This window comes from Nuphar pumila, chromosome 8, assembly GCF_984573655.1.
Source record: "Nuphar pumila chromosome 8, dmNupPumi1.hap1.1, whole genome shotgun sequence".
NCBI classification, from domain to species: Eukaryota; Viridiplantae; Streptophyta; class Magnoliopsida; order Nymphaeales; family Nymphaeaceae; genus Nuphar; species Nuphar pumila.
Genome location: NC_143256.1, coordinates 111,272,501 through 111,292,828, shown reverse-complemented (window position 1 = coordinate 111,292,828; position 20,328 = coordinate 111,272,501). Strand labels below are relative to the sequence as shown.

Here is a 20,328-nt window from a genome sequence, read left to right as displayed (position 1 = left end):
TGATTGCTTGTAATAGGTTGAATTATTATTGAGATTTGCAAAATTCCATATTTGTGGGAATTCTTAACCTAGTCTTGATTTGCATGTATCATTCCATTTATCATATGGGATTTCTTTCTAAATTTTAATCCTTACTACTTGTTTCTTCCTTGCATAGAAAAATATTTATCGATAAAAGTTCATATCATTTATATGCATATTTGGAAATCACTTTTACATTTTTGAATTTATCCTATAGGGAATTTGGGTATTTTGCATATCAAGTGCTTGTGGTTCTTCGGCTTTCTAAGTGGGCTTTTGTATTTTCCCAATATTTCATTTTAAGATGTGTAAGTTATTATTAACTCATCTTTTATTGATAAAATTAATTATCTCTTCATTATTGATTTATGGGTATTGAACATGATTTAACTATATAATGTGTGATCTACTTTGTGAGCAATTTATTGTGCCCAAGTGCACATATCTTTCGTTAAGAATATAGAGAATTTATCAAATTGTGTTTAAGTTTGATTATCTTAAAGACATTTTCACATAGTGCACATTTTTGAAATGCTTAAACTTTTTTTTTGGATAACTAAAGATTCATTTGTCTATTGTGATATTCCATTTTGTATATCCTTTTATAGGATTTGTTTGAAATATCTCTAATAGACACTCGTTCGAGAGATTAATATGACTCTTAGAAGACCACTATTTCTTCTAAAAACATTTTTTTATGCATAAGTAATTATCTTGTCTTAATGGATCATGTTCTAAAAATAAGCTGATTGTTATTTAATCTCGTCCTTGAGGGATGTGCCTCTTGTCTTTCTTAATATTGAATGATTCAAAAAGTTATTACTATTTAAACCATGTTATTCTTGCTTTACAATATATTGCGGTTAATTTTTTTTGCAATTCTTGGGCTAGAATATTTCTCTTGTGTACTTGGAGTCTTCTTTTGGTTTGTTCTTTCTATACATGATCGTTAAGATGTGGTGCCTTAGATACATCATGGATTCAACCAATGAAGGTACTTGGGGGATGATCACCAATAAAGATATTTTTGAAGACTTATATTTGAAAGAATTTGCTGAGATGTCATAAAGATGGAGATTTCCCATAAAGACTTTTGAAGAATTTGATTTCTTCCCAAGATTCTTTTTGTATTTCCTAACTTTCGGGATAAATTTCCCCGTAAAGTTTGAGGAGGGGTGTTAAAATACATGTACTCGTTCACACATGTTAAAATTGTAATCTCATAGCTAATCTCATATGTAATATACCACTATCATATGTAATCTCCTTTGTTTAGTTTAGTTTATCTTTTTAGTTTAGTTATCTTTTCTTTTTTAGTTTAGTTAGCTTTTTTTTTCAGTTTTGGACATGTAATAGGCTTTATGCCTTTTTGACTAAGTCAAAAAGCATAAAGCATCATTTCTTGCTTTTTGGACATATAATAGGCTTTATGCCTTTTTTGACTTAGTCAAAAAGCATAAAGCACTAAGAGAGTCGTTGGACTCCCAATAGCTCTAAATAGAGCCGTTGGGAGCCCAACGACTCCCTCTCCCTCTTCTTTATTACTTGTATAAATGTGGGGTCTCACCAGAGTTACCAGTCGAGGAAGCGGGAGCGGGAAGCGATACGGGAAGCGGGAGCGGGAAGCGAGGCACTTTCAAAAATTTAGGAAGCGGGGAAGTGTGGGACCACTTAGAAGAAAATTCCGAACCGTCTCGGAAACGACCTAGGAAGCAAACCGGAAGCGACCTAAGAAGCGAACTGGAAGCGAGGGGAAGCGAAAAAAATGGGGAAGCGAGGGGGAAGCGTGGGGGAAGCACGCTTCCCATTTATGGGAAGTGTGTTTCCCATAAAAGGGGGACGTGCTTCCCATAAAAGGGAAGCGTGCTTCCCAAAAAAGGGGGACGCTTCCCCTCACGCTTCGGAAGCGCGACGTTTCGCGCTTCCGAAGCGCGCTTCGGGGAAGCGCGCTTCCCCTTTTGCCTAGGCGCTTCCGGTAACTCTGGGTCTCACCCCATTGTAATTGTATCTTTTTGTGTGGGTTATATCCCACTTGAATGAAATTATATTTGCATTCTTTCTTGGGTGATGTTTTTATGAATCTTATTGATTCTTGTGAGTGAGCTTTGCTTATGAACCTTTGTCGTTCTTGTGGAAGATCTTTTGTGAGAATCATTTGAGGATTCGAATTGTGGGTTGCATCTTCTTGAGGATTCGAATTGTGGGTTGCATCTTCTTACAACACGATGCCACTAAAGGGCTAAAAATGTGCATATCCACAACTACACAAGCCACTTATGGGCCAATTACATGAGTCACTAAGGGCTAATACAAAAATCTTTTAAAAGATAACAAGAACACAAGTAAAAAATAATCTCTTGTTCAAATATGCTTGCAACAAGCATTAAAAAAATACGTAAAGGAAATAAAACCCCAAACGGAACTTCAAAAGAAGCACACAAAAGATCTTTCTCAATGAACACAAAGGTTCAGTCAACACACTCGCAAGAACCGAAATATTCAAAAGAGTGCACACACGAAGAGAGAAAAAATATATCTCATTAAAGTGGGATAAACCCACACACAAAAGTCCTACAAATACAAAAGTAAAAGCCCATATTTATAGGGCTGAAAAGAGCTAAGAGAGGGGGAGTCGTTGGGCTCCCAACGACTCTAATTGAAGTTGTTGGGAGTCCAACGTCTCCCAATAAATGTTTTATGCTTTATTGACTGAAAAGTCAATAAAGGCATAAGCCTATTTGAATGTCCTAAAAACAGAAAATAAAAGTGTTGTATGCTTTATTGACTGAAAAGTCAATAAAGGCATAAGCCTATTTGAATGTCCTAAAAATAGAAAACAAAAGTGTTGTATGCTTTATTGATTGAAAAGTCAATAAAGGCATAAGCCTATTTGAATGTCCTAAAAACAGAAAATAAAAGTCATTCTAACTAGCCTAATTCTAACTAAACTAAGAAGCTAAACTAAAGAATAAGATTACATATGATATAGTTATCTCACATATGAGATTAACTATGAGATTACAATTTTAACACTCCCCCTCAAACTTACGGTTGGACAACTAAAAGTTTGTCTAAGAGAAAATGGAACCGGGAAGCAACAAAAGGTTTGGTAAAAAAGTCGGCCAACTGATATTCTGAGCAGACATATGAGAGATCAATGGTGCCATGTAGAAATTTCTCTCGTATATAGTGGCAATCCATTTCGATATGCTTCATTCGTTCATGGAATGTCCGGTTGATGGCGATCTAAATAGAGCTTTTGTTGTCGCAGAATAGTTGTGATGGCTCCGTAGTCGTAACACTCATGTCTTCAAACAGTCTTCTTAACCATACTACTTCTATAGTGGTTGTATCCATGGCTCTATACTCAACTTCAGTTGATGAAAGAGAGACTTTTTGTTGCTTCTTGCACCGCCAAGAAATCAATGATTCACCTAAAAACACATAAAGACCAGTAGTTGAGTGTCGATCATTGGGATCATCCCCCCAATCTGCATCAGTATAAGCAGTTAATTGTAGTGAAAAGACGCAAACAAAAAAAATCCTCTACAAACGGAGGTTTTAAGATATCTGATAATTCGTAATACTGCTCCCATATGAACAGTAGTGGGAGCATGCTGGAATTGACTTGCTGTGTGGACATGTACGATGTTCAATCGTGTGATGGAAAGGTAAGACAATGCCCCAACAAACTGTTTGTAAGGTGTTAGGTTCTTAAGTGGTTCTCCATCATCGATCTTCATTTTGGCATTGACCACTTCAGGAGTGTCAACATCTTTTTTATCTGTGATTTCGGACCTGTTAACAATATCAAGAGCAAATTTCGATTGAGTTAGTAAATAACTTTTAGGAGAATAGGCCACTTCGATTCCAAGGAAAAATCTTAAGAAACCCAAGTCACTCATTTCAAAATTATTTTTGAGAAATTTTTTGATATTGTCAACTCCCTGTTTATCACTCCTTGTGATGATCATGTCGTCCACATAAAGGAAAAGAATAATAATACCTGCATTAGATTTCTTAATAAACAAAGTTGTGTCAGGAAGACAAAATTGAAAGTCAAAAGTAAGCATAACTTGACTAAATTTGTCATACCAAGCCTTTGGGTCATTCTAGCGATGCCATTTCTTTACTTCTTTACAGAGGCAAGAGCAATCAAAGTTCTTACAGTGGTCATTCTAGCGACCAGTGCAAAAGTTTCCTCATAGTTTATTCTATATTCCTAGAAATAGCCTTTAGCAATTAGTCGAGCCTTAAAATGTTCAAAAGTGTCACCACTCTTGGTTTTGACTTTGTATACCCAACAGCATCCTATACGTTTTTTTACTAATGGAATATCTTGAATAGTCCATGTATTCACCTTTTCTAAGGCACATAACTCTGCTGACATGGCTTCAACCCATTCAGGATGTTCTTTTGCAGTATCATAATTAGAAGGTTCTACGTAGGAATGTAACAAGGCAATATACACTTGGTACTTTGGCGAAAAAGACTCATAAGATACAAAATTTTCAGGCACCCTAGATGATCTTCTTGTTTCTATACGATCATGTGCTTTAGTATATTTTTCTAGAGCACAAGATTGCTCTAGGTTACCTTGTCTGAAGTATTGAATGCATTCTGAATGAGATGATTCAGTACTTATCACATTTTGATCTTCTTGATCAACATCTTCCTTATCAATCTCTGGAACTAAGTCCAGTAGAAAGGAATATTCATCGATTTCTGTAGAGTTTTTAATTTCAAAAAAACTTTCATTTTCTAAGAAGGATACATTTCGTGACACATATAGCTTTCTAGTTTCAAGATCAAGGCATCTATAACCTTTTTTATTGCTTGCATAACCAAGAAACACACATGGAATAGCACGAGATGAGAGTTTGTCATTTTTGTTGAAGAAAACAAAACATTTACAACCAAATACCCTTAACCTTGAATAATCTGGGATTTGTTTGAAGAGTTTTTCAACAAGTAAAATATTGATTAACACAGAGGATGGCATTCTATTAATGAGATATACCGCGGTTAGAGTGGCTTCGGCCCAAAAAAAATTTGGTACTAGATGAGTGACGAATAGGGTTCTAGTTGTTTCTATAATATGCCTATGTTTTCTTTCTGCTAGGCCATTCTGTTGTGGGGTATACGAACATGATCTTTGATGTGAAATACCATGTAAAATTAAGTAATCATTAAATTCTTTTGACAAAAAACTCTCCCCCTGAATAGTACGAAAAATGGAGATATCATTCTTAAATTGATTCTTAACCAGTTTATAAAATATTTGAAAATGAAAAAATACTTTGAATTTATTTTTAGAGAAAATAAATCCAAGTATGTCTTGTAAAATCATCTACAAAAATGACATAATATGAAAAAAAAACCCTTCGGACATAACAGGTGCAGGACCCCATACATCTGAATGCACTAACTCAAAAGGCCGAGAGGAGACAATTTCTTTCTTGAAAGGGTAATCTCTTTATTTTTCCCAGAATACATTTTTCACATTTAAATGTTTCAGAATTACAAAAGTTTTTCATATTTGGAAAAAACTGAATCTTGAATATGTTAGGATGACCAAGTCTCCTGTGCCATAGATTCAAGTTCATTTTTTGAACATTACAACAAAATGTATTCTTAGGAATTTCCAAAAAATCCATGTAGTATAAGCCTCATTCTCTATTGCCTTCCCCAATCAGCTTCCCTGACTGGTGATCCTACACTCGACAACCACGAGAGGAGAAGGAAATGTTATATCCATGGTCAGATAGTTGAGAAACACACAAGAGATTGAGATTTAATTTGAGAATATATCTAATTTGTGTAAAATATGAAATCCTTTTAAGTTTTGAGAATTTTTTTCAAAATTTTATATTGCTTTGATTTCTAGTGATGTTCCATCGACAGTAAAAACATTAGATCCATTTGAGTTATGACATTCGGATAATATTTCAACATTCAGACTCATATGAAAAGAAGCACCTAAGTCAAGAAGCACCTGAGTTTTACCTGGATCGGAGGTGCTCACAGAAGAGACAACAACTCCCATAGATGAAGATGCTCCCTTGAGTAGTGGCCCGAGTGCTTCCACCAATTGTGCAAGAGATATACTTTCAATGGAAGTTTCGCTTGATCTTGATTCTTGTGGTGGTCTGACAGAGGCAACCTTTTTCTCATAAGGTCTCTTTAATTTTTGGACAATGAGTTTTCACATGTCCAGGCTCACGACAATAGTAGCAAATAATTTTCTTTTTCTCAAAATCATCTTTTCCTCTTCTATAGTTGGGAGGTTTGTAAGTTTTGACAAAGTTTTCAGGTTTCGAAACGGCTAGAACTAAGTCGTCATCGCTCTTGAAAATTCTACTTTTTAGTTTATTTTCTTCCATACTCAGCTCCTCTATTGAAGACACTTTTTCACGATGGAGAAGAATAGACTTAGTGGATTCAAATTCCGATCGTAATCCACTAATAAAATGAAAAAAATGCTCCACATTGATTTGGTTTTAGAGGAGTTCAATATCTTGTGGACAATGCCACTTTGGTTCAAGAAGAGCTAATTCTTCCCACAATTCCGACAAGCCATTGTAGTATTCTCTAATGCTCGTCCCCTTGAACCATATTCCGAACTTTAGTTTGTAGATTGCACACATATGTAATATCCTTAAGAGAATACATTCTCTTAAGGTAATTCCACGCATCATTAGCATGCTCGAATTTAGCAAGACTCGAGCATTTCTTTATGTCAACACTTGTAATAAGCCAAGACATCATTTTGGCATAACCCATTCGCCATTCCTTCCATTTTTTTTCATAAGTGGAAATGGCATTGATCATTTCTACTTCCGTGAGAGGTATTTCTTTCTCGCCTTCATCCTTGGTGAGGACGAGTGTAGGTTTCATATTGGTCCCGTCTACTAATCCCCATAACCCCTTTCCCAATATAAGGTGCTTCATAATTGAAGCCCATGTGACAGTTTGAATCATTAAGCTTAATGGGTTTAATGGTGACATTATCATTGTCATCCATTTTACAAGGCTTAATAAGAAGAAGAAAAAGAAAGACTTAATGAGTGTAGAGAAGAGAGATGTACCCTACCATGAATGGTAGATACGAACACACCTCCAAGCTTGTTGATCACTCTGTTATATATACTTGAAGAAGAGCACCTCTTCTCCAAAACTTGAGTGTCACGCTTCCCAATGCACCGAGATAAGTAGCTTGATCACAACCATAGCTTTGATACCATGAAAGGAAATAAAACCCCAAACGGAACTTCAAAAGAAGCTCACAAAAGATCTTTCTCAATGAACACAAAGGTTCATTCAACACACTCGCAAGAACCGAAATATTCAAAAGAGTGCACACACGAAGAGAAAAAATATATCTCATTAAAGTGGGATAAACCCACACACAAAAGTCCTACAAATACAAAAGTAAAAGCCCATATTTATAGGGCTGAAAAGAGCTAAGAGAGGGGGAGTCGTTGGGTTCCCAACGGCTCTAATTGGAGCGGTTGGGAGTCCAACGTCTCCCAATAAATGCTTTATGCTTTATTGACTGAAAAGTCAATAAAGGCATAAGCCTATTTGAATGTCCTAAAAATAGAAAACAAAAGTGTTGTATGCTTTATTGACTGAAAAGTCAATAAAGGTATAAGCCTATTTGAATGTCCTAAAAACAGAAAATAAAAATTATTCTAACTAGCCTAATTCTAACTAAACTAAGAAGCTAAACTAAAGAATAAGATTACATATGATATAGTTATCTCACATATGAGATTAACTATGAGATTACAATTTTAACGAATACAAGGGAGGGAGTGCCTTTAAATTAGTCACTCAAATACACAAGGAGCCCAACTAACTGGTGGACCAGCCCCAACAGCTAGATTTATAGCCATTGGGACTGATCCAACAGCTAGTTGAACCAGCTCCCAACGGTTACTTTTACAACAGTCAAAAAACAGGAAAAATAAAGAAATAAAAAGAAGTCGTCAGTCTCTAGTAGACTGACACCTATTACAAGTCGTCAGTCTCTAGATGGGTATTTCAATTTATATACACAGAAATATATATATATATATATATATATATATATATATATATACATTTTAACAGATCACAGGACAAGGTGAAGGGGAAGATCGACAGGCTGGTGTAAGAAAAAGATTCATAAAGGTTTCAAAATAAACAGAAGTAGGACCCATCGTTCCAATCACACATAAATGGATGAGGCTTCTCAACAGGAGTTAAAGAAAATTAGGAAAAGGCGCAGTCAATAGAGCCTCAGAGAGAGTAATGCATGAAAGATCATGAAGTATCTCCGCATTTAGCACCAAACAGAAACAAGGGAGAGACAGGACCCCTTCCCATGGTGAGTGAGCTAGAAAATAGCAACATGTACACGAGTACACATGCAAGCACACATGAGATTCCTGCTCATACACACTTACAATTCGTGAAAGCAAAAAACAATTTTCATATACAAAACATCTCTGTTCATATGCACTACAAATGTTGCAAGGCAATAGCATAGCGTACAGCTATTGATGCTCAACATAGTCAAGTAGGCTTGCCATTCATTAGATTTTCTTGTACAAAAGAAAAAATAAAGTATCATCTTCTGTTATAGTTTTTCGAAGGCCTGTTCACCACTAAAAGGATGTTACCCATGTGACTCTTGTTTCAAATATCTCCTGTTGTCAATGCTGGTTGGTGGAGAACAGAGGAACACTTGCAGGAAGCTGTTTGAGCTGATGACAGATGTCAAGAACTGCTAAGCTTTATGGATCACCAATTACCATAGCACTGTCCACTTGCAGCCTTGATATCCATTAGTTGGTGGAAACACTCTTATATGCAGACATGAAGTCATGAACTATTGCATGATAGATTCTATTTTATGGCAGCACAAATTTCCTACACAATGAAAGCTTATATCGTAGGACAAGATCAGTTACGAGCGACCATAAGCTTGTGGTACAGAACAGCATTTTCACAGATTGACATAAGCATCAAAGTTTCATGACAATAAAAGTTGAATCTAAGAAGTCTATAACTGACGGTTGAATTGATGAAATATGTCCCCCTGATAGCACCATTACCCCTTTCTTTTTTTCATCTTAAACCTAAATATAGTGCTGATTATTGTAATGAAATGTGGTCAACACAAACAAGTGCCTCTTATGGGAAAGAACAACATACACAAATGAAGACCACTTATGGGTCAAGATACAATCACAACACAATGCCACTTATGGGCATAAGAAACAACATAAAAAATATAAGGATTTTATTGAGACAATGCTTGAGAACAAGCTTGTGGTCAACACAAACAAGTGCCTCTTATGAGCAAGAACAACATACAGAAATGGAGACCACTTAAGGGTCAAGATACAATCGCAAATACAATGCCACTTATGGGCATGAGAAACAACATAAAAAATATAAGGATTTTATTGAGACAATGCTTGAGAACAAGCTTAACATACAAGAAGGGTTACATGTTAGATTTTCAATCTACAGGTCCTTCCACGCGTGAGAGCTGAGAAACAGAGAGAGAGATAGAGAAAGGGAGAGAGAAGTTGGGAGAAACCGATACCCTATTGTGTTAGGGTCGGCTGCTGTGTATACTCCTTTATATTAACATGTGATTACAAAATTAGGGTACTAAAATTCCCTCATTACTATAACTTATATTACACAATGCCATTAATGAGAAGTGGATGTCACGGGTCTGGATCTCCAGATCCATGACCCGTAACCAGAAAAAACACTTCTTTTCACCCTCCCTCAAGTTGTGCATGATCTTGAACCATGAACAACTTGCCTTTTAACATCCAAAATCTGTCTTTTGTCAATCCTTTTGTAAATATATCCGTCACTTGATTTGTAGTTCGAACAAATTCAGGCTCAATCTCTTTCTCTTCTACCTTTTGTCTCACAAAATGCTGGTCTATTTCAATATGTTTAGCACGACTGTGATGAATTGGATTAAAGGACATACTAATGGCACTCTGGTTGTCACACAAAAGAAGTGATCGAGATATCAATTCTCCGACTTCTGTTAGTAGATGTCTAATCCAAGTAGCCTCAGCAGTGGCGGCTGCCACTGACCTGTATTCAGCCTCTGTACTGGATCTGGCAACAGCCTTTTGTTTCTTACTACTCCAAGAAACCAAATTCATCCCAACAAATACACAATAGCCGGATACTGATTTGCGTTCATCTGGATCTCCTGCCCAGTCCGCATCAGAATAAATAGTGATCTCATGTGCATTTTGCCCATTTGTCTTTCGCTTATATATGAGACCATCCCCAACCGTTCCCTTCAGATATCGTAGTATCCGTTTAACTGCTTTCATATGCCCTTCACATGGTGCATGCATAAACTGAGAAACTTGATTCACCGAATAAACTATATCAGGGCGAGTAAAAGTGAGGTATTGTAACATACCCACTATGCTACGGTACTGTGTGGGATTATCAAATGGATCTCCATCTTGAGAGCTAAGCCTTTGATAAAGAACGCTAGGAGTGCTCAAGGGCTTGCAGTCTTTCATACCCGCTTTATTGAGAACATCAATGGTATACTTATGTTGAGTGAGAGTCATTTCTTCAGAGGTACTGTCGACTTCAACTCCAAGAAAGTACCGTAGTTTGCCAAGGTCCTTCATTTTGAACCTCTGATTCAAGAGATGTTTGACTTCTTCAATGTGCTCATTGGAATTACCAGTGATGATGATATCATCCACATATATCAACAACAGAGTAATTGTGTCTTGGTTCTTAAATATAAATAAGGAGTGGTCAAGAAGAGATCTCTTAAAACCATATTTTTGTATTTCAAGAGAAAAGCTGTCGAACCAAGATCGAGATGCCTGCTTCAATCCATATATCGCCCTTTTTAGTCTGCAAACATATTTTGTAGGATTACCTTCTGCGTAACCAGTGGGTTGTTCCATGTATACTTCTTCTCTCAAATCTCCATGAAGAAAAGCATTCTTCACATCAAGTTGGCTAATGGTCCATTGGTGTTCAATAGCTAAAGAAAGTATGACTCTGATTGTCCCCATCCTCACCACTGGACTAAAAGTTTCATCATAATCCTGTCCTTGCTCCTGTGTAAAACCTTTGGCTACAAGTCTCGCCTTGTATCGCTCTATAGTCCCATCTGGTTTATACTTTATTTTGTACACCCATTTCGAACCAACAATGTTTCTGTCAGGTGGTCTTGATACGACATCCCACGTACCACATTCATGTAGAGCTTTCATCTCCTCATTCATTGCTTCAATCCATCTTCTGGAATTTGATGCTTGAGAGAACGTTGTGGGTTCATCTTCTTTATTCAAGGCTGTTAGAAAGAGTTGAAAATCTAATGAGAAATTTTCATAACTGACCCACCTTTCAATTGGATGGCGAGAACGTGTGGATCTTCTAGTATCAACGATGTTGGATGTAGAGGATGTGTCCATGTCTGAATTAACTATGGTGGGCGGCTCTCTTTCTCGTCGAGTGTAGACAAGGCCTTTATACCTTCCTGGATTCAAAGTTGGGTCTGTATTTTCATGAGTAATCATTCCATCAGTAGACAGGTTTCTTATCCTTTTGAGTGCAATTTGAGCAAACGTCACTAGCTCCTGAGAGAAGTTCATAATTCAACCAAGGATAATAAGCCTCAACTTTAGGTTCTGATTCTGAAGAACTAGTACATCGATAATCAAAATTCAATTCATCGAAGATGACATTTCTTGATATTTTGATGCGCTTGCTCACCGGATCATAGCACCTGTACCCTTTATAGTCATCAGCATAACCCACAAACCTGCACTTCAGGGCCTTGTCCTGAAACTTATGTCTCCTTGAGAACTGTAACATGAACATAGCATAAACAACCAAACACATGCAAATCATAGTAGTTGGGATGTACACCAAAAAGAGACAAGTAAGGAGACTTGTTTTCCAAAATAGTCATGGGCAATCGATTTATCACATGAACTGCAGAATGAAAAGCCTTTGTTCATAAAGTGATCGGAAGACTACTGTCATGCATCATGCTCATCGCACTTTCAACAATATGGCGATGTTTTCTTTCAGCAATCCCATTCTGCTGAGGTGTGTGTGGGCAAGACACCTTTTTTCTTATCCCGTTACTTTGAAGAAAGTTAGTAAAGTCAATGGAAGATAATTCACCTCCTCCGTCACATTGGAAACTTAGGATGTTTTCAGAAAATTGGTTTTTGACAAAGGAATGGATGTTACGGAACAACTTGAAAGTCTCAGATTTATGTTTCATGAAAAATATCCAAGAATAGCGAGAATAACTATCAACAAATAAAAGATAATATCTAGTTCCAGATATGGAAGCAACTGGAGCAGGCCCCCAAACATCAGAACAGATAGTCTCAAAAGGTCTTGAAGCTCTTTTATTGATAGAATGAAATGGTAAAACATGACTCTTACATAAGAGACAACTAGAACATTTGTTGTCATTGACATTTATTCCTAAACTTGACTTGGGAATGAGGTTATTTGAAACAAGCTTTTCAATGAAACTACTACTGCAGTGACCTAGACGACCATGCCAAAGGTTTGGCTTATTGATTTCAGAGACACTAAAAATGCAGGTAGGATTTTCAGAAGGCAACGATGATTGGAGCTTCAAGTTTGGGTCTGCAGAGCGAATATGTGCTTAAGGGTCTTCTTGAAAAACATACATATTGCCTTGTCGTTTTCCTCTAGCGAACGTCTCCTTCGTGCAGAGATCCTTGACAAGAACAGAAGAAGGAGTAAATTCAACTGAGGCTTTGATATCATCAACAAGTTTAGAAACTGAAACGATGTTTTTCTTGATATTAGGAGCATAAAGAACCTTTGAAAGGTTGATGGAAGATTCGGGCAAGGGTATAATGGAGTTTCCAATATGCGAGACAGATTGGTGTGATCCATCTCCAGTAACTATACTACTTCTACCAATGTAAGGAACAAGTTTTAGGAGCTTACCTGCATCACCAGTAACGTGAGTCGCTGCACCAGAGTCCACATACCAAGTACCTTGCTCATTTTGTTTCAGATTCAATTCTGCTAAGGCTGACAACAATAACTCCTTTACTTCTTCGTTGGTCCTTGTATTGTCTGTGCCTCTTTTTGCTTCAGTTTGTGTTGATTTTCCTTTATTTAGGGGATTGAACCAGCAATTAGCTTTGATATGCCCCTTTTTATTACACAGAAAGCAGGTAGGAATTGGCCTTTGTCTTTGTGGATTGGTATATGTGTTGGGTGTAGGCAATAATCCACGACCTCCATGACCACTTCTCCCTTGTGCTCTCTTTCCCTTGATATCATAGCTTCTTCGTCCTCGTGCATAAGTAACCCCTGTAGCAAGAACTTCTTGTGCCCCAGTATGCATAGATGATTCTTCAGAAAATCCCTTTAGATTCATCTCATATTGTAACAATTTTGCACGCAGATCTTCAAAGTTGGGCAGCTCAGGTAAACATAGCAGGGAAGTGACAATCATATGATAGTCGTGTCCCAATCCATTGAGGGTTTGCTGTACCAAATCTTTATCAGTAATTGTACTTCCAACAACTGCTAGTTGATCTGTGATAACCTTCATTTTGTTCAAATATTCCATGATGGTCATGGAATCCTTTCTTAACATTTGAAATTCTCTTTTAAGAAACATAATCCTGGCCTGAGAAACCTGTGAGTATGTCTGAACAAGTCTGTTCCAAAGTTGCATGGCAGTGCAGTCATCTGGAATGGCTACAAGCACCTCTTGTGACAGTGTAGATGTAATATAAGCAACCAGCGCTTGGTCTCTTTTCATCAAGCCACAAATTCAGGATTTCTAACATATACTGTAGTAGATTCCCCTTTGTTGTCCCTTTCTTCTTGTGATATGAACTCAGGAGGAACTGGAATAGATCCATCCAGATGTCCAGAAAGATCCTAACTCCTAATTAAAGGTATGATTTGCCTCTTCCAAGTCAAGAAGTTACCATTATTTAATTTTTCAGACACGAGTTGGCTGAGGAAACTTGAAGAAAGAACCGACTGGCTAGGAAGTGAATCCATGTTTCACAGTATTAAGAGTGTGTTCAGCACAATCTGCCTATGCCTACAGTTTCTGTAATCCCTTTTTTTTTGCAGAAACTAATTCAGATCAATGGCTATCAGATTGCAGGAACTAATTCAGATTGCTGATTTGAAACAGAAATTGAATATCTATCAGATTTCTGATTTGTATATGAAATGGAATATTGGGTATGAAAATCACCAAAAAAAAATCGTGAACATTGTATTGACGCAATGCTTTCAAGCTAAAGGAGGTAAAATAGAAGAAATGAGAATGTATCGGCTTGATCAGATCTGATCAAGGATGCAGCTGAATCAAAATAGGGCCCTGCGTGATTAGATCACGCTGCTATCAAGAGCGATAAACTGGGTATGTTAGTGACTGAATGAGGAATAAAGAAAAGATATTTTCAACAAAGGATTTGGGTCGAAAATCTGGTCGAAAATCAATCCTCTCTGAGTTGACTTAGATTAGGTAGGGAGATGGTTTGATCAAATCTGATTAACGTCAGATCTGATCAAGTTCAAGAGACAGAAAGGAAACTGTAGGGAGAAGAAGTCAGATCTGATTATCGTCAGATCTGAATGATATCAGGTCTGATTGAGAAGAAATGAATGGAATGGGTCAGTCGTGAACCAAAAAAAAAATCAGATGAGATAAGGAGACAGAAGAAGAATATTTTCTTGACTTAGAAGAGGAAATCGAGAAGGGATAGATCTTTCAGACTTACCTTTGAGATCGATTCTAGTTTCAACTGAAGTGTGGCTCTGATACCATGTTAGATTTTCAATCTCCGGGTCCTTCCACGCGTGAGAGCTGAGAAACAAAGAGAGAGAGAGAAAGGGAGAGAGAAGTTGGGAGAAACCGATACCCTATTGTGTTAGGGTCGGCTGCTGTGTATACTCCTTTATATTAACATGTGATTACAAAATTAGGGTACTAAAATACCCTCATTACTATAACTTATATTACACAATGCCATTAATGAGAAGTGGATGTCACGGGTCTGGATCTCCAGATCCATGACCCGTAACCAGAGAAAACACTTTTTTTCATTACACCCCCTATTTATACACAAAAGAAAGCAAAGAAGAGCCATCAAAAAGTGCTCCCAACAATTAGAAATATAGATGTTACGAGCACTCCCAACAACTAGAAATATAGATGTTAGGAGCACTCCCAACAACTAGAAATATAGCTGTTGGGAGCACTCCCAACAGCTCTATTTCAAGAGCATTATAAGAACTATAATGCCTTTGATAAAAAGAATAAATTACAAAAATAATAAAAACATAAAGTGTCCCTAATGAACACAACTAATTATATAAGGGGAAATAACTAAAATACCTCTAATGTGTTTTACTTATTACATCAAGAAATACATATATATATATATATATATGCCACTGATATCGCTGATATTTTGAATATATCGTGATATTATTGGCAATTTCAAGGTTGCCGATACTATCGGGAATACTATCACGATATTTTCAAAATATCGGCAAATAAAAAATATTGTGATATTTTTGAGATGTTTTATTTATTTTAAGTTTGCATTTCCTATTTTTTTGTTTCTTTTATATTTTAAAACCTTTAAAACATGTTTCTTTATATTTTTGAAAGAAAGATAATACAAAACTTATTATTTTCTTAGGTTTTTTGTTGTTATTTATAATTTTTTCAATTTTTTAAACTCTCGAGATTTTTCTGAGATTTATCAACTTTTGAAAATCTCGCCGAGAAATACCCTTGCCCAGAAATTACCTTTAACGATACAGATGACTATGTTACTCCGTGTGATGACACCAAGCATTTGTAGGGCTCAAATCCACAAATATTATAATTGTAGCACAATAAAACCACATTTTTCCGTTATTTCATTGTAAAGGAGGCAACTGTTTGACCATCTACACCTCATACTCTAATAAGGGAAGCTAACACCATCTAGGCCAAGAGAATATAAAAAAGTAACTGAGAACCGCCTACAGACCAATTCCACCAACGGTGATCTGGATTCCATCTAAACAAGTGCCTCCCCTGAATTAAGGAAAGGAAACATCGGCACCCTATATTTTAATGATCAACATAGTTAGAACCAATTGAAATCTAAATTTTGATGACTGTGACATGTCTAAGATAAATATGAGGAACACCATTAGCTAAACCGGATTAATGCAGAAACATAACCACTGACTGATCAAACTTATTAATCAACCTAAACCTACCGCAACTCTACCCTAACAGAAGGATAATTGGCAGAAAACCAAATCAAACCTGCCTGACAACCCCGATGGAAAGAGGATTTTATCATTGTACATTAAATATTCAGAAACTAAAAAGGGTCTGAACAAAAGAAAGATACTTCAAAGCACAATATCAAAACTATCATCACTTCATGAAAATTTTCCGAATAATAGACAACACAGGGTTCTTTCTTTTTTCTTGAATGAAAGAATCACATAATTTATTGACCCTTTAATTTTTTATCTTCCAATGACAGAAACACCAATAATAACAACTGAGTTATTAAAAAATAACAATGGCGATTATGGAAGCAGCGAAAAGAAAGAAAGAAAGAAGCAATCGGAAGGATTGGGCAATCAAACAATAACGATTATCCACTACTCAAAAGCTAAAAACAAGGAAAAATAAGGAAAGGGCAAGAACTGTATCGAGAGAAAATGACACAAGTGCGCAGTTTTCGGATGCTTTGCTTACCTGATCAGGGTTGTGAGTTTTCTTGGTGAAATGGGTGACAGCCTGAGCTGAAACATCTCCACTTCCCCAAAGAATCCCAGAACTGATCACCTGTGTCCTAAGTGGGTATTGGGTGAGGCATCTTTGGTACCATTTCCATAGTCTCACCACCATGGTACGAGATACGATTCCAACGATGGGTCAGAGAGAGAGAGAGAGAGAGAGAGAGAGAGAGAGAGAGAGAGGTTTACTACAACTCCCCTTTCATAATCGTGCTGATGATGAATCTTCCACCATCTCCTCTGACCCAACGTTTTGTTTATTCCCTTCACCTGTCTTGGTTCCCGTCTCGACCCCCTTTGGCGTCTATGTTTTTACTTTCACAAAAAAGACTGCGGTTGTTTGGTCCACGAATTAGACCAACACAAAAAAGAAAAGAATAAGTTTCCATTCAGCGACCCACCTTTTCTTGATATTTCAAAAATAATCATCTCTCAACCAAATTTAAAATGGAACTTTAAATGGAGACTCGAAATTAATTTCATAGTTAAGATCTTGTATAAAATATTATTTTTAACCTCTGATTAAAAAAATCTATTTGATTATTTATTATGAATAACTCATGATGAACCTGAATTACCAATTTGAGTAGGGCCAAGCATGAGGTCTCTAAGCTTAGGTTTTTTTGTAGCAAGCCGAGCCAAGCTTGAGCTCATGACAAGTTTGGGATAAACAAACTGAGTTCGAGCTAGCTCACATATAAAAGAAAAAACATTATTATTTCAAAGCTGAAAGTAATAGGATTTGAAATTTAGACCTATTGAGCCAAGTTCAAGCTGACTTTAAGGCTGGTAAATGGATTGAGCTACTCATGGCTTGGTTTGGTTCCACTCATGTGAAGCTTGCTTGGACTTGTTACATGGGCTCGATGAACGAACTACGATCAACTAGTAAAGTGTAAGTGAGCCAAACACGAACAACGGGTGTTCAGCTTGGCTAAGCTCAACTAGGCTTGTTTAGATGAGCTTGTATGAAAGTCATGCATTATATGTATCTTGACAAAAACATGGCAGAACAAATGGTTAGGTGGGAATATTTTTAACCAACAAGTCGTGGGTTTCGTTGTCACTCTAAGCGTTGTCAAAATATATAAACGAGCCAGCTCAGGCTAAATTCATCTGGCTCAAGCTCGCTCGGCTTAGACGAGCTAGATGAGCCGCGAGTCCAAATTGTGTTTGGCTGTGAGGGAGGAGTTCGGATAGCCTCCTTTTGGTTCCTTAATTTGGCTGGTTTACCAAGCCTAGCTGACTTGTTTAAAAAGAAAAGAATATAAAGTTTAGGATTTAAAAACTTAGTGCGTGCATGCCAAATACTTTGACTATTTATTTTACACTATATTATATAAAATAAAACATATTAAGAATACATCTATTGGTATTCGACACAACATGAGGCAAGCCTAACTGAACACATATTTTAGAGTTTAGACAATGAAAAATGATGGTACTTAACGATAAAAATGTTGCATTTTTAAAATGTCTTATAATTTTTGAAATCTGCCTAATATTCAAATTGGCAAATTTTTAGATATAAAAAGACCTTTTAACCCTTCAAAGTGAATTTTTTTCGATATGCGAACTTTTTCTAACATATCTAAATATGCAAATTTTCTCTTATATATTTTTCAAAAATGTTTGCACCTTTTTTAACTAAATACTCTCATATTTGTGAATGTCCTCACATATTTGTGATTGTCTTCATGCCTATGCCCCTTATGCAATTTTAGTAAAAGAAATTCACACATTTTGTAGATCTTTGCAACTCATAGTTGAGAATGTTGTACTGTATTTGTGAATGTTAGGACATATCAAGCAAAGGGCCTCGTGCATGGTATTTGCAAAAATGTTACTAAAGTAAAAAAAAAATTAGCAATGCTCATAAAACATTGCTAATGCCTTTAGCGATGCTTTAAAAGTGCCACTAAAGCCTTTATGAAGAAATTCATATTTTGAAGAAAATTCACATATTTGGAAAAAAATCACATATTCTCATATTTGAGAAAAAAATAGCATATTTGAGTGAAAATTCACATATTCTCTTATTTAAGAGAGAATTCACATATTTGAGTGAAAATTCACATATTTGGGTGAAAATTTACTTATTTAAGAAAAAATTCACATATTTGGATATTTGGGAGGAAGTTCAAATATCTGGAAAAAAAATTGCTTGCGGTAGATTTTAAAATTTGTAGGTCATTTCAGAAAACATGTCATTTTTTGCGTAGAATAAGGTCATTTTCCATTTAAACAAGCTGAACATAAGCCAAACCTAGCAACTTGTTTCATTTCTCATCCATACTACTCAGGGCATTTGACAGCTTTAGCTAAAAGTTCATTATAGAAAACACTCTTTTTTAAAATTATCAGAACAAAAGTGGGCTCAAAATAAAAATTTCTCAAAAAATTGGACCATGACTACGTCAAAGCGTTTCAAGAACCCAAACCCTAGGAGTTAGCATAGTTGGAACCGGCCTTAGCAGTTAGACGGACAGTCAGGGTTCGATTCCTGCGAGCGTTATTCTCCTTCCCTAGGCCGAAGCCAGTGGCTCTCAAAGGACAAGGGGTGCAGTCGAGTTTACACCCGTATGAGTTGGTTTCACCGTTACTCTATAGAAATAAAAAAAAAAACTCCCACTTTTTCTCACGTATGAATATAATTAAGTTTGACCTTTACCATCTAGGCCATTTTTCTTCACACCAAGATTTTCATGCCAAGTTTCCGTTGGTCAACCATCTCTTCAGTATGGAATTTCACAAGAAAGAAAGCAATTTCTTGATCTCTTCTGAATAGAGGAAAAGATATGAAGTTGTAATTATGATATAAGCATGTGCTTGGGCCAAAGAAAAACTTTCTCCCTCTTATGGGGAATTCAAAATTGGCTGGTGGAGCAATTCTTTTTACCCATCCCCTGAGTCAACATTCCCATCTTTCTACATAGATGGTCGAGTTATACCCAAGTAAAAAATTTTCTTTTCCATCTAAAAGAAAGTAATTTTTTTCCTTTTCCATCGAAAAGAAAGTAAATTTTTTTCTTACGAGAATAGCTTTATTGGCACAACTATTGCATGCAACCCCAAGAGATTTTTCTCAATAATTTTAGGAGCTCAAGTTTGTTCAATGTTGCCACTATTGCAACTCCATATGTTTCTCTTGTATTCGTAGATGATTTGGTACCTTACCTCAATAAGGACATAGGTCCTTGCATGAATGATTGTACTCGGAGGCACCCTATTTATCTAGAAAAAGTGGGATAAGTTTAAAAAATTTATACCCTAATGTTATTTCCCAGATTTTTACCCTTCCATTTGAAGGAATGCAACCAAACACTGCCAAAGAATGCTTTTTCTTTTCTGAACTTTGAAAAAAAATCACAGCACCACGACCACCCTAAGCTAACTAGGGCTGGTAAATCAACTGAACTAGACTCGCTTGAAGTGTTCAAGCTTGGCTCATTCTTGTGCCGAGCC

The 20,328-nt window shown here is 36.4% G+C and overlaps 1 protein-coding gene across 1 annotated transcript in view; it reads right to left on the bottom strand.

Annotated features, from left to right (window-relative positions):
• Positions 1 to 17,057, bottom strand: part of LOC149830219 (Peroxisomal membrane 22 kDa (Mpv17/PMP22) family protein) — a 31,933-nt gene extending 14,876 nt beyond the window's left edge. The window contains exon 1 of the mRNA XM_090016389.1: positions 16,823 to 17,057. Coding sequence (XP_089872515.1) covers positions 16,823 to 16,975 — 153 coding nt within the window. The 5' untranslated portion in view covers positions 16,976 to 17,057. The remainder of the gene's footprint in view (positions 1 to 16,822) is intronic.
• Between the last annotated feature and the right edge of the window lie 3,271 nt (positions 17,058 to 20,328).